The sequence below is a fragment of the Chelonia mydas genome, chromosome 3 (assembly GCF_015237465.2).
Source record: "Chelonia mydas isolate rCheMyd1 chromosome 3, rCheMyd1.pri.v2, whole genome shotgun sequence".
Lineage (NCBI taxonomy): Eukaryota > Metazoa > Chordata > Testudines > Cheloniidae > Chelonia > Chelonia mydas.
This window is the reverse complement of record NC_057851.1, coordinates 201,581,077-201,594,550: the sequence shown is the minus strand read 5'-3', so window position 1 is coordinate 201,594,550 and position 13,474 is coordinate 201,581,077. Positions and strand designations below refer to the sequence as shown.

The following is a 13,474-nucleotide window of genomic DNA, read 5'->3' as shown; positions in this document are numbered from 1 at the left end:
TTAGAATGCAGAACCTGAACTGTGACCCCCACCAGGGGCTGATGCTGCAGTGATTGTTTGCGGGTCTCTGGCGGTCTGCAGGAGGCCCGGCCGGTCAGGGCTGTGCTGATCCCGGCTGGCCTCGAAGTCTATAAATCGAGGGCTCTTCCCGCGTCATACGCTTCCCCGGTGCAGGGCTGTCTAGCAGACCGGTGTGGTGATGCCGCTGAGGTCAGGGTTCATGCTTTGTTACACGGTGGTGGTGGGGAATGTGGGGCGTACACTGTGTTACTCTGCCCATTCGAGCGCGTGGGACCCAGCTCTAGAACCCGTCAGTGAAAGTGAGGAACATGGTGTGTTAAATGAGGAGCCTTAGCTGGCTGTGGAGGGTTTGTTTGGGTGCGTGCTGCCCATAAGGGTATGTCTTCATTGCAGAGTTAACCCAGGCTCTTTCTGGGGTGTCTCCCCAACCCCTGACCCATCCACACACACTGGCTGAGTGCGATGCTGCTTTCAGCCTGGGCTCTCTGGCCCATCTGGGGCTGTAGGCTAGAGCCCCTGTGAGGCTGGTAACCCGCCTGCTTGGCAGCAAGGACACAGGCTAAACTCTTCCAGTGCTGGTAGTCCTCCAGTGCCCGCCTACAACACCTTCTCCCCCAACCTCCCATGTGCCCAGAAGGACAGACGAGTTTTTCCACCGTTCTCACACGAGAGCAGCTCAGCACAAAGAACCGTGGGATAAGGCCCGAGGAGTCCTGGTTAGCCCAGTGACCTGAACTGGCTTTAACCTCGGAGCACGGCATGGTTTAGTGTAGGGGGGTTGTGAGCGCAGGTATATTACAGCACTTGTTAGGGATCTCCTCCCAAATTTGAACAGTGAAACCACTTCAGCTCAGCTAACTCTCTGACTCGAATGAGCTGGACCATGAATTATTTGGGAGGTAACAGGATTTTGCACGTCCCTGTGAACTGGGCCTCTTGCGTGGCCGCACAATGCCTTACACTTGGAGTGAGCGCATGGAGAGGGTGTGAAGTGAGCCCTAACTCAGCTGAACTGATTGTTCCTGAGGTGAAAGTCCCTGCTTTGCCTTCCCCTCCAGGCTCAGTATGGTGAGGGTGAAAACAAAGTCATTGCTCAGGCTTGTCTGATAGCGCAGCTTGCTGCGGGCCCAGGGACCTGCGTGGGTCAGCAGACTCGATCCCCGTTCCTGAGTCAGGCAGGAACACGGAGCCGCGGAGCTGAGGCTTGCGAAGTGGAATGGACGGGGACACTCGTCATACCCCAAGTAGCTCCCAAAGGGGGGCAGAGGCTATGTCTCCCCACTGGGAGATACAGATCGGCTTTGGTCACGTGAAGCTAAAGGGCTGGTTTTGGGGCTTCGAGCTGGTTTCAGTTTAGGGTTGGAAATTTCTTCTGACGAGGAAGTTTGCACCTACAAACAGACCTTTCCAGCCAGCAGCCCCAGGGAACTGCGAGCACCAAGTCTATGGAGGAGGCTGTTTCTGATAAGAAGATGCACGTCTTGGTGCAGAGAGCCCAGAATCGCAAGGGAAGTCAGCAGGTGGCTCTAGCTTTGCTATGGTGCTTCTGAGGGTCGGGTCCCCTGCCAGCCCATGCAGCAGTCTCCTTAGGGTGTGTCTACACGCCAGTTAACACTGCCCCCCCCCGCAGCTGGGCCGTGTCAGCTGACTCAGGCTCACGGGGCTGTAAAACTGCTGTGTAGGCCTCTGAGCTGGGGCGGGAGGAAATGAAGTGAAATGAGGAAGTGAAAGCGGCGTTTCCTGCATGGTAGCTGGGTCCTCTCCATGGCCGGGTCACTGCATGTATTTCCTTTCCTCTAAGGGCTGGATCCTCGGGACTCCTGCTGTAAGCGTCCGTGAGAACAGGCAGGGCTGAGCGGGAGGTGAGCTCTCAAGCGGGCACACGTGGGAGCTGGATGAGGTGCATTCAGTCCGTCCGTGTAATGAGCGATCTAAGAGAGTTATAGTGGGTGCAGGATCCCCGGGGCTCCTGGGCTGGATTTTCCCCTGAGGCCACTGGCCGCAAATGTAGGTCAGAGCAGCTATGGGACTGCAACTCCTCTGAATTGCACCGAGCACTCCTAGGCTGGAGCCAAGGATCAGGGCCCTTGGTCGTCCCCCACCCCGGTTTTAGCTTTCTCCCCAGGCTCATCGCTCCGTGGGGTTGAGCATTAGCACGTGGTTTCCCGAGAGGCGCTTGCTGAGTTTCACTCTGGCCTACAGCCTGGCGTGACCCTGGTGTGAGTGTTGCTGAGATCGCACCTGGTTACGCTCTGTTGCTGCTGCCAGGGGACCCCAGGAGAGAGAACAGATGGGGATGTAGAAGAGCTTTGGATGTGCATGGAGGGTAGGGAGGGGGAAGAGACCCGGCAAACCAGGATGAGTAAGGGAGAGAGACACGCCCTCTCTGCAACAGACCTTATTCCCACTGTGATGTAAAATCCAGGAGGATTTTGCCATAAAAGATCAAAGAGGGGAATTTGCTTGATTCACTTCCAGCTGTACATGTGGTATGCTATAGCTGGCATGTTTTGGGCTCCAGAGCGAGATTTTAGAAGGCAGCGAAAGCTGGAAGATCTGACTCATCCCTTCGGCATTTTCTGTCTATGTTTAGCAAACTCTAGGTCCGATGGTTGGAGCAGTTTTTCTTGCACAAGTCACCCTATTGGCATCAAAGGGACAACTTGCATGAGCAAGGGCTGTTTGGTTGAGCAAATTCAGTGTAAAAAATTCAGTGTAAGACCCTGACCCCCGTGATTATGGCCTAGAAAATTAGAAGGTAAAAATAAATCCTCTTTCCAAAAGCGTTTTGAAACCATTGGAAAGAACGCTGGGAAATCCCAGCTCTGCCAGGCAGATAGGACTGAAATACAAGGATTGCCTTGTTTTTATGGGATTTTTAATCGAAAACAGGAAAACTTCAGAGAGATGTAAAAGTAAGGAAGGAAGCAAGTGAATAACCCCTGCTCCCCATTAAACAATTCTGGGTTATTGTGCCAAGCGTTTCTTAACACTGTGAGAACAGGAGCGTGAATAAGGACCTGTCCATAACATCACATCAGCTGAAAAATATATCCCAAGGAGAGAACGTTGGAAACGAAACTTGCAAAAACATGCAAAAAGCCGAATGCAAATGGTTAAGTCCCATTAGTAAAAGTCAGTGGCTAGGAAGTGAAGGCAGTTAGTTTTGACAAACACCACTGTGCAAAAGGCTTGGGAGCACTATTAGAGCTAGTCGGACCTGTCATTAATTTCAGTGGGAGGTGGGCATACTTTGTTGTCATTTAGGTGTATGCGTGCGCTCTCCCAGCCCTGTGCAAACAGTTGGTTCAGCAGACCTCGATAGCACTACCAGAAAGAACGACCACTGGCATAGTTCAGTGACAAAGGCACTCGGCCAGGTTTATTGCCCTGGCTCCATGGCTACAGGTATGCTAAAACACGAGTACCCTGTGGCAAGGACTCAGCCCAGTCTGCAGCAGGACTTTCTGATGCCCCCTTGGCCACACAAAGGGTTAAGGTGAGGTACCCCAGTCTTTACAGACTGAGACAAACATCTTCCGTGCCACTTCACCTGTTCCAGGACACCTGCTTATTACCTCCCTTTGTATTATGCTCCAGGTGTCTTGGGCAAAACATCCTCTTATCTGGCGTTAGCTCAGGATGACCCTGGGCTAATCTTCTGGAGTGTGTTCTCACGTACACCCAGTATCTGTTGCTTCTTAGAAGTACCTGTGTTTTAGCCACGCTAGCAATACTTTTGCCAAGGTCGCGTATCAGACGGCGCACTTGTAAACATCTGCTTTAATCCAGGGCCTGATTTTGGTTCACGGCCTCTGGTTCAGGCCTCGAATCTTGCACCAGGCCCTGCGCTCCAGGCTCTCTCTCTCCTACATACTTTATAATACTTCTATGATAATTAAAGAGTAGCTATACTGTAGTTACAGCCCAGTTCTAATTACTGATAGCTGTCATTACCATTAATTCATATAACCAAAAGCTGTCCTTCATGTCTGCTTTACTCAGCTTTGCGCAATTAGTCTCCGGCCGAATTCCTGTCTGTCTTTTAGAATCCTGGTACATTAACTCCATGGTAACCCCCCTGTAAATACTGGGAGTGAGGAAACTCCACATTTCCACCTCAGATATTTAACTTTAAGAGAAGCAGTCAGATGCTGAGAAGCATTATGAAAATCTGAATGGAAACTAGGAATTCCTCAGAAACCTGCAACATGTTTTATTTCAGACTTTTCAAGCTCTTCCCCCTGGAGATACCAGGCACAGTGCTAGAATTGGTGGTAATTAGTCTTATCAAAAGTTAGAACAGTTCTGTAACTACACGCCAGTTAATGGTGTTGTAATATGATGTATATCTAATGAGGGTAATACTCCTACAATCATTAAGCTCTTGCTTGTATAATCATAAAGGGGATCCAAGTGTGGATGAAATCTTGATATCCATCATCAAAATGTCCTCTTGAGCATTGCTCATTTTTATTTTACATTCTGCCTCCTAGTCTGATGGGAGCGGAAACTGAATGAGCCCTTGTTTACTGAGTGGATTCAATGTGTGGAACGTATATTGGGGTGTGGCGGGAATAAGGGATAATAGTGATAAATAATACGGAGAGGTTGGGAAAGGAGCGATCTGTGGATTTGGGCAGTTTGGAAGATGAGCCAGCGCTCCGGAAGATGTAAAGTGAACCAAGTTCTAACAACTCACTGGTTTGTTTCACTGTTTGCCAGACTCTGGGAAAGGGCAACAGGGGATGGATCACGTGCTAATTGCCTTGTTCTGTTCATTCCCTCTGGGGCACCTGGCACTGGCCACTGTCAGAAGACAGGATACGGGGCTGGGTGGACCATTGGTCTGACCCAGTAAGGCTGCTCTTATGTGCTTATGTTCCTTACTGTACCCTTTAAGTTTGGAACCCATTGGCCCTTCTGCAGTAGTCTAGGCTCTGAATATGAATAATTCACAACACGTTAGGTCTGATTTATTAGCCCACTACACAATGGTCTAGTTACAAAGGGCCAAGCTGATGGCAAAGCGTCCATTCACTTTAAAGGGTCAGGATTTGACCCATAACAAGCGCTTGTGTTTCAGTGCTGGAGCAGCCTATGGACCGAGAGACCATTTTCCCTACCCCCGGTGCGCGTCTCTGGGCCGGTGATTGATCGTGGCAGCAGTGCTGGGACTGTAATAGGGCTTGCTGGCAGCTGCCGCTCCGGGAGGCCGTCTGAGAGCAGAACGCACCAGCAGTGCGATGGGAAGATTCCTTTCCCCAGCTCTCATGCTGACCAGCAAGGGCTACAGCTTCCCACCCCATCCTTGGAGTGGGCAGCAGGGGCACTGTAAGTAGGAAAATATACCCCTCCCACTCAAATACCCTGCGGTGGACAGGGACACGGCGCCTCCAAATCGCTGCCTTAGAGACAGATTGTCCATTGGCAAAAAATGCGTAGGTGGGCAGCTCTGCTCCGCTGCAGAGGGGCTGCTGGGCTCCTCCCCTCGCCGGCAGAGGTGGCTTAAAGAATTGCTGCCCCCTGGTTACTTCAAGTGAGGCACTTAAGTTTGGGCGCCCTCCCCAAACTCCTAAGGAGAGCCCTGGTCTCAGTGGCCTGTCTCTGTGTCCTGCACACCAAGGAACAGTGTGTCCCCGGCGTCAGCGTGTAGGATCGTGCCGAGGAGGAAGTGGGCTGGGAAAGGGGACACCCAGACTCTGAGTCTACTGTGGTATCCAGAGGATCCCACAACATGTTGTGTACATACTTTTCCTTTCCTCTTGGATTCTGGAAGCACTGCCTGGTATTCTGGCCTCTGTCCCACTGGGTAAGCCGCCCTTTCAGATAAGGGCACTGCTGACATTCCTTTGTGATCAGCAAAGGCCAACACAAAGCATAAGCAATGCCTTCATCCTAGTGTTTTAGCTAGAAGCCAGTCAGCCTTAGATTGTCTGTCCCCACTGGAGCACACCAGACCCCTCAGTCCAGATCCTTTTCCAGCAGGGATCTCTCAAATCCCTTCCCTGTCGACCCCAGCGTGGACCTGGGCAGGTCGAGCGGTTTCATTGGCAGGGAGAGGGCCAGAATTCTGGGCCCTTCCAAACTAGCGCTAAAATATTTGTATGAGATTTAAACTTCCCTGGCCTGACTTAAGGGCAGGTAGGGTACTAAAAACTCCCAGGATGGCCAGAGACTGAGGTCCGTCTATAAAAGCCCAGGGCCGAGACCACAGCTGGTGCGTCTCAGCAGAGCCTGTGGACTGCAGTGTACTACGTCACGTCACCCCAGCTGAGCATCTGGGCCCCAGTGTTCCTCTTTGGGAGTGAGGGTACTGGCAGACAGAGGTGGACCCGATCTAAAAGTCCCGCCTGGAGATTAGCATCAAAGTTCCCCTGCCTTTAGGAACAGGTGCTGCACAGGGCGCGGGGGGCTTTGGTCCTGTGCCCACAGAACAGACAGAGGGGTGGGCTAGCCGGCTCTTGTCATTGTAGGACGTGTCTTGCTCTTTGTGCCTAGGAAATGCAAAAGAAGGGAGCTCTTCAAGTGGCTCTTTAAACTGCCAGGGCAGCCACCTCTGCTGCATGTTTAGGAGGGAGCAGTGTGAGCCTCACGCAGCACAACCCCTGTGGCCACAGCAGCTGGCAGCACCAGCAGGTCCTGGGGGGGTGGAGGGGGTTAAATCCATCCTGCGACATTCCCCAGAACGCACAGGCCCCTTGCAGCGGGCCAGGATGCTCCTTTCTGCACAAGGCTCACGTTCCCGTTGGTAAGAAGTGAGGTTTTGGGTGAGGCACTGTTTTCCGGGTGGGGGTCACATCTGGACCCTGGGGGGTTCCGCTGCTGTTATCACACTTGGATGACGTGAGCAATCGTTAAAAACAAACCAAAGGGTGAAAGGCTATTCTCATGGGTTCTTCCTCCTTCTGCCTCTCCATTTCTCAAATGGGGCAACAGCCGCTGCTGTGGGCTACAGAACTGGGTCTTCCCCCTCGGTTTCACACTCTTACGTTCTCTGCTTCTTAGTTAAAGTATTTGGGTGAAATCCTGACCCTACTGAAGTCAGCAGGAGTTCTACATAGGTTTTTATACCGCGCTCATCACGATAGTATCTGGCGCCTGGCTTCACTGGGACCAGGGTGTCACCTTTCTCCTCCCGTTTCCTGGGCTGCATGTGCAGAAATGCAGCCTACAGCAAATTTGAAGTGATTAGTGCAAAAATGGGTTATTCATGTTCATGGGGGAAAAAATAACTTTTTAAAAATAAAAGAACATAAGAACGGCCATACTGGACCAGACGAAAGGTCCATCTAGCCCAGTGTCCTGTCTTCTGACAGTGGTCAGTGCCAGGTGCCCCAGAGGGAATGAACAGAACAGGTGATCATCAAGCGATCCATCCCCTGTCGCCCATTCCCAGCTTCTGACAAACAGAGGATTGGGCCAAAAGAAACCTGATGCGGTTCAATAAGGATAAGTGCAGGGTCCTGCACTTAGGACGGAAGAACCCAATGCACAGCTACAGACTAGGGACCAAATGGCTAGGCAGCAGTTCTGCGGAAAAGGACCTAGGGGTTACAGTGGACGAGAAGCTGGATATGAGTCAGCAGTGTGCCCTTGTTGCCAAGAAGGCCAATGGCATTTTGGGATGTATAAGTAGGGGCATAGCGAGCAGATCGAGGGACGTGATCGTTCCCCTCTATTCGACATTGGTGAGGCCTCATCTGGAGTACTGTGTCCAGTTTTGGGCCCCACACTACAAGAAGGACGTGGATAAATTGGAGAGAGTCCAGCGAAGGGCAACAAAAATGATTAGGGGTCTGGAACACATGACTTATGAGGAGAGGCTGAGGGAACTGGGATTGTTTAGTCTGCGGAAGAGAAGAATGAGGCTGGATTTGATAGCTGCTTTCAACTACCTGAGAGGTGGTTCCAGAGAGGATGGTTCTAGACTATTCTCAGTGGTAGAAGAGGACAGAACAAGGAGTAATGGTCTCAAGTTGCAGTGGAGGAGGTTTAGGCTGGATATTAGGAAAAACTTTTTCACTAAGAGGGTGGTGAAATACTGGAATGCGTTACCTAGGGAGGTGGTAGAATCTCCTTCCTTGGAAGTTTTTAAGGTCAGGCTTGACAAAGCCTTGGCTGGGATGATTTGATTGGGGATTGGTCCTGCTTTGAGCAGGGGGTTGGACTAGATGACCTCCTGAGGTCCCTTCCAACCCTGATATTCTATGATTCTATGAGGTTAGGGACACCGTTCCTGCCCATCCTGGCTAACAGCCATTGATGGACCTATCCTCCATGAATTTATCTAGTTCTTTTTTTAACCCTGTTATGGTCTTGGCCTGCACAACATCCTCTGGCAAGGAGTTCCACAGATTGACTGTGCGTTGTGTGACGAAATACTTCCTTTTATTTGTTTTAAACCTCCTGCCTATTAATTTCATTTGGTGACCACTAGTTCTTTTGTTATGAGAAGTGGTAAAGAACACTTCCTTATCTACTTTCTCTACACCAGTCATGATTTTATAGATCTCAATCAGATCTCCCCTTAGCCGTCTCTTTTCCAAGATGAAGAGTCCCAGTCTTATTTATCTCTCCTCATACGAAAGCTGCTCCGTTGCCCCTTTCTGAACCTTTTCCAATTCCAATACATCTTTTTTTGAGATGCGGTGACCACATCTGCACACAGTATTCGAGGTGTGGGCGTACCATGGATTTATAGAGAGGCAACATGATATTTTCTGTTCTATTATCTATCCCTTTCTTAGTTATTCCAAGCATTCTGTTCACTTTTTTTGACTGCCGCTGCACATTGAGTGGATGTTTTCAGAGAACTATCCACAGTGACTCCAAGATCTTTCTTGAGTGGTGGTAACTAATTTAGACCCCATCATTTTATATGTATAGTTGGAATTATGCTTTCCAGTGTGCTACGTTGCAGTTATCAACCTTGAATTTAATCTGCCATTTTGTTGCCCAGTCACCCAGTTTTGAGAGATCCTTTTGTAGCTCTTTGCAGTTTGCCTGGGTTTTAACTATCTTTAGTAATTTTATATCATCTGCAAATTTTGCCACCTCACTGTTTACCCCTTTTCCCAGATCATTCATGAACATGTTGAATAGGATTGGTCCCAGAACAGACCCCTGGTGGACACCACTGTTTACCTCTCTCCATTGTGAAAACTTACCATTTATACCTACCCTTTGTTTCCTATCTTTCAACCAGTTACCAATCCATGAGAGCACCTTCCCTCTTATCCCATGGCAGCTTACTTTGCGTAAGAGCCTTTGGTGAGGGACCTTGTCAAAGGCTTTCTGAAAATCTAAGTACACTATATCCACTGGATCCCCTTGGTCCACATGCTTGTTGACCCCCTCAAAGAATTCTAGTAGGTTGGTGAGACATGATTTCCTTTTGCAAAAACCATGTTGACTTTTTCCACCAACAAATTATGTTCATCTATTTGTCTGATAATTTTTTTCTTTACTATGGTTTCAACCAGTTTGCCTGGTACTGAAGTCAGGATTACAGGCCTGTAATTGCCAGGATCACCTCTGGAGCCCTTTTTAAAAATTGGCGTCACATTCCTGCTTCTGATGTACTTAAAAAAATGTTTGCTGTTACTTTTTGAGTCTTTGGCTAACTGTTCCTCAAATTCTTTTTTGGCCTTCCTAATTGTATTTTTACACTTCATTTGCCAGTGTTTATACTCCTTTCTATTTTCCTCACTAGGATTTAACTTCCACTTTTTTGCCTCTCACTGCTTCTTTTACTTTGTTGTTTAGCCACGGTGGCTCTTTTTTGGTTCTCTTACTATGTTTTTTAATTTGGGGTATACATTTAAGTTGAGCCTTTATTATGGAGTCTTTAAAAAGTTTCCACGCAGCTTGCAGAGATTTCACTTTTGGCGCTGTACCCTTTAATTTCTGTTTCACTAACCTCCTCATTTCTGCGTCGTTCCCCTTTCTGAAATTAAATGCTGCCGTGTTGTGCTGCTGTGGTGGTTTTCCTGCCACAGGGATGTTAAATTTAATTATATTATGGTCGCTATTACCAAGCGGCCCAGCTATATTCACCTCTTGGACCTGTGCTCCACTTAGGACTAAATCAAGAATTGCCTCTCCTCTGGTGGGTTCCAGGACCAGCTGCTCCAAGAAGCCGTCATTTAAGGTGTCAAGAAACTTTATCTCTGCGTCTCTTCCTGAGGTGACATGTACGCAGTCAATATGGGGATAATAGAAATTCCCCATTATTATTATTGATTTTTTAATGTTAATAGCCTCTGTAATCTCCCTGAGCATTTCACAGAAACTGCAAAGTCTCCCCTTAAATTCTCTTCCTCATGTGTGAAGGAGTGTTGATGATCAGGCATGGTTCATAGCTAGCTGAACGACACCTGGGAATTAGTATCTTTGTGTGGCGAATGAAATTAAATGAGCTTGAAAGAAATACAGGGTGGTGAAAGGACTTCCCCTTGTCCTGCTAACATTCACCACCGCCTGGCCATTGTCCTGTTATAGTGTACTCTATGTATCGTATGACTTTTAAAAAACTAACTTTGTATTTGTGGATAATCTTAGCACTATACCCAGATATACAGACACTCTTTTCCCAACCTATGTATTATATAATTTTTTTTAACATTAGCTTTAATAAAATCTTTAAATCTGTTTATTTTATCCGACTGCAGGTCTTAGCGAAACTGCAGTGTTCAGCTGTGAAGCTCACAACAGGAAAGGACTAACTGCATCGAATGAAGTGAAAATCAATATAAAAGGTAAGTGATGAACATGAAATCTGTCGCACTACTTCTGCCAAGGTCTCTGCCTAGTAGACTGTCTGTGGCCCCTACCTGAGCCCGCATGGCAGTGAGACATGGAATGAGGTTATTGCTAAAGCTGGTCGGGAATTTTTGGACAACAAATTTTGCACTAGAAGATGCCGATTCATCAAAACCAAGACTGTAGCGGAAAGGGTCAGTTTCAATCTGTTTTGGAAAAAGCTTGGAAAACAAAGTTTCAGAATCATCCAATGTCCCATTTTGACATTTTACAAAACAAAGTGTGGTTGTTCAGGTCAACATGACGCTATGTCTTAAAATTTAAAATTTGATTTTTCGTTTAAAAAAAAAACTCTGAAAACAAAAAAATGTCAGCGTAGAAAGAATCCTTTAGAAATGATCTCAGTGTTTCACTTGACCCAGTCTGATATTTTTGCATTTTTGGGTGGCGAACAGTTTCAAGATTTCAAGTTTTCATCCCAATTTGGGGTGGGAAAATATTTTCAAAAATCTCAAAAAATTCTTGCCGGACAGGAGAACTGTTTCCTGCCCAGCTCTAGTTATTGCACTGGAAGCTATGCTCCAAAGCCTGGTCTCAGACCTCACCCAGGCCACGCAGAGATTCCTGCAGGTTGTATTGTTGGGGAGAGCAGGTATTGCCCCTAGCCCAGAGGACAAGACGCACCAAACCCACAGATGCTCTAAGATTCTTGGAGAAGCCCCAGAGATCCTAAGGGACTGGAGAGTTGGATGGAGGCACAGCATTTCTGTGCTTTGCTCTGTCTCTCTCCCCTCCACAGCAGAGCATGCTGCCCTCCGCTCCCTTGCTGGCCACTGCAACAACAAAACCCCCTGAGGAGTATGGCCGCAAGGCGGACGCCAGTTCAGCCCGAGGGTCCCCTGCCAGGATTCTGCTAGCTGGAAAGCTGGGCGTCAGCAGGGCTGTGACTGGGGGAGGAAGCACCCGAGAGTTCGCATGAAAGCAGAGCTGTCAAACTGAGGGGAGTTTCAGAAAGGCTGTGCCATTCCCTCCCTTCCTTCCTTCATGGTCCGAGCCAGCCTCAGCGTTTCCATGGGAAGTGCCGGGAATTCCAGGAATTCCCGAGCGGGAGTCGCCCGGCGGCCAAGGGCGTGTTTTCCCGGAGCCCGCGCGCTCCCAGCCGACGCAGAGCGCTGCTTTCAGCTTGCGGGCGCAGAGCGGGTGCAGACGGCTCCAGGAAAGGTGAAGACGGTCTGTTGCGTTCTGGTTTCCACGTGGAGTTTGTGTCCGGCGCTCCTGAACAAGTCCCCGCTCCCACCCCCAGCCTCTGGAGCTCAGTTTCTCTCGTCCCGGCTGGCGTGTTCAGAGTAGCCGCCCTGATCCGATCCACAGGGCTGCGAACAGCCACAGTCACTCCCTTAGGGCTTTGCCAGCAGCCTGGCTGAGCTCTTGGTGCTGCTGGCCCCACACACACACACGATTGGGCTCGGCTGCCTAGCCGTGTACCTCGAAGAAGAGTGCCTGCGTGGCCTGTATTTTTAACAGTCTGCCCCATACATTAGGGTTGTAAAGGGGGCACCTGACTAACTCACCCATTTGGTGTTCGACTCCCTGTGCTCCTCCATCCCAGTGAGGGATGATGCTGAAGGCTCTGGGAAGTCATTTCCCCCAGTCCCAGCACCTCAGGGTGCCACATCCAGGGCCCAGATGGCAGCAACACCCAGGCTGGGGGGAACAGGGCCCAGCCAGCAGCAGCTGTCCCGGAGGCCGGGGAAGGGGAGAGTGCAGGGAGCAGGTATCCCGCATGGAGGGTCAGAGGCCTCGTTTCTTCCTTTGGGTAACCTGGCCCCTCAGGGGACATTTAAAGAATGGGCAGGTGCTGTTCCCAGTCCGCTGCTCACTGTTGGCACAGGGGAGGCACGTGGAGACAGCAATAAACTGACGCTATGTATTGTTATATAAACATAATGGTGAGCTCTGCACTTTGCCTCTGACCTGTCCCGTAGCATCTCCTGGGCAGCTGGGATGGGCTCAGGGAGGCAGTCCGCGGTCTAGCTGCATCCCCCTCCAAGCTCCCTCAGCAGGCAGCTTTCTCCTGGCCTTCACACACAGCACTGTGTCCCCCTTCTCTGAGAAAGCCTTCCCTTAACCCCTTTGGCACCCCTGCCCCTCTCCCCTGCCCCGTAAGACCATCCTGTCACCCACTTCTGAGCGCCGGGCCCGTGAAAGGAGACACAGTTCTGACTGTCACAGAGGGTACGTCTGCCCAGCGCACGGCAGCCAGACTCCTGACTTGGGCTCGCAGGGCTGCGGCCACCGCTCTGCTGATAGCTGTCTGCCCGGGGTTCTGACTGGCGCTCGGCTCAACCCAGCTGGGTTCCTGCCGTTCAGAGTGGGCAGCGGCCAGGGGCAGGTGATCCTTGGCCAGGGAGAGCAGCTCTCTGGGGCGAAGGGACAGAGCATGGCGTGTGAAGTCAGTGACACCCATTGGAGACTCTCGTGCTGAGCACACGCTGCTCCTCGCGGCCCGGCGGGGTCCGAGCGCACCTGAGCTCACGACCGTGCTGCGGAGATGAGCGTGGCCCTAGGACTAGTCTGCATGGGACGGCCACGCACAGCACGGGGTGGTTTCTAACAGGCGCTCACCTGCAGCACAGCAGTTACTCCGTGGAGACGCTGCTGGTGCACACTGGAAGTTCCCGATCTGCAG

The 13,474-nt window shown here is 50.2% G+C and overlaps 1 protein-coding gene across 1 annotated transcript in view; it reads left to right on the top strand.

Annotated features, from left to right (window-relative positions):
• Nucleotides 1-13,474, top strand: part of MERTK (MER proto-oncogene, tyrosine kinase) — a 61,102-nt gene that overhangs the window by 14,731 nt on the left and 32,897 nt on the right. Inside the window, exon 5 of the mRNA XM_037896331.2 lies at nucleotides 10,695-10,781. Coding sequence (XP_037752259.1) covers nucleotides 10,695-10,781 — 87 coding nt within the window. The remainder of the gene's footprint in view (nucleotides 1-10,694; nucleotides 10,782-13,474) is intronic.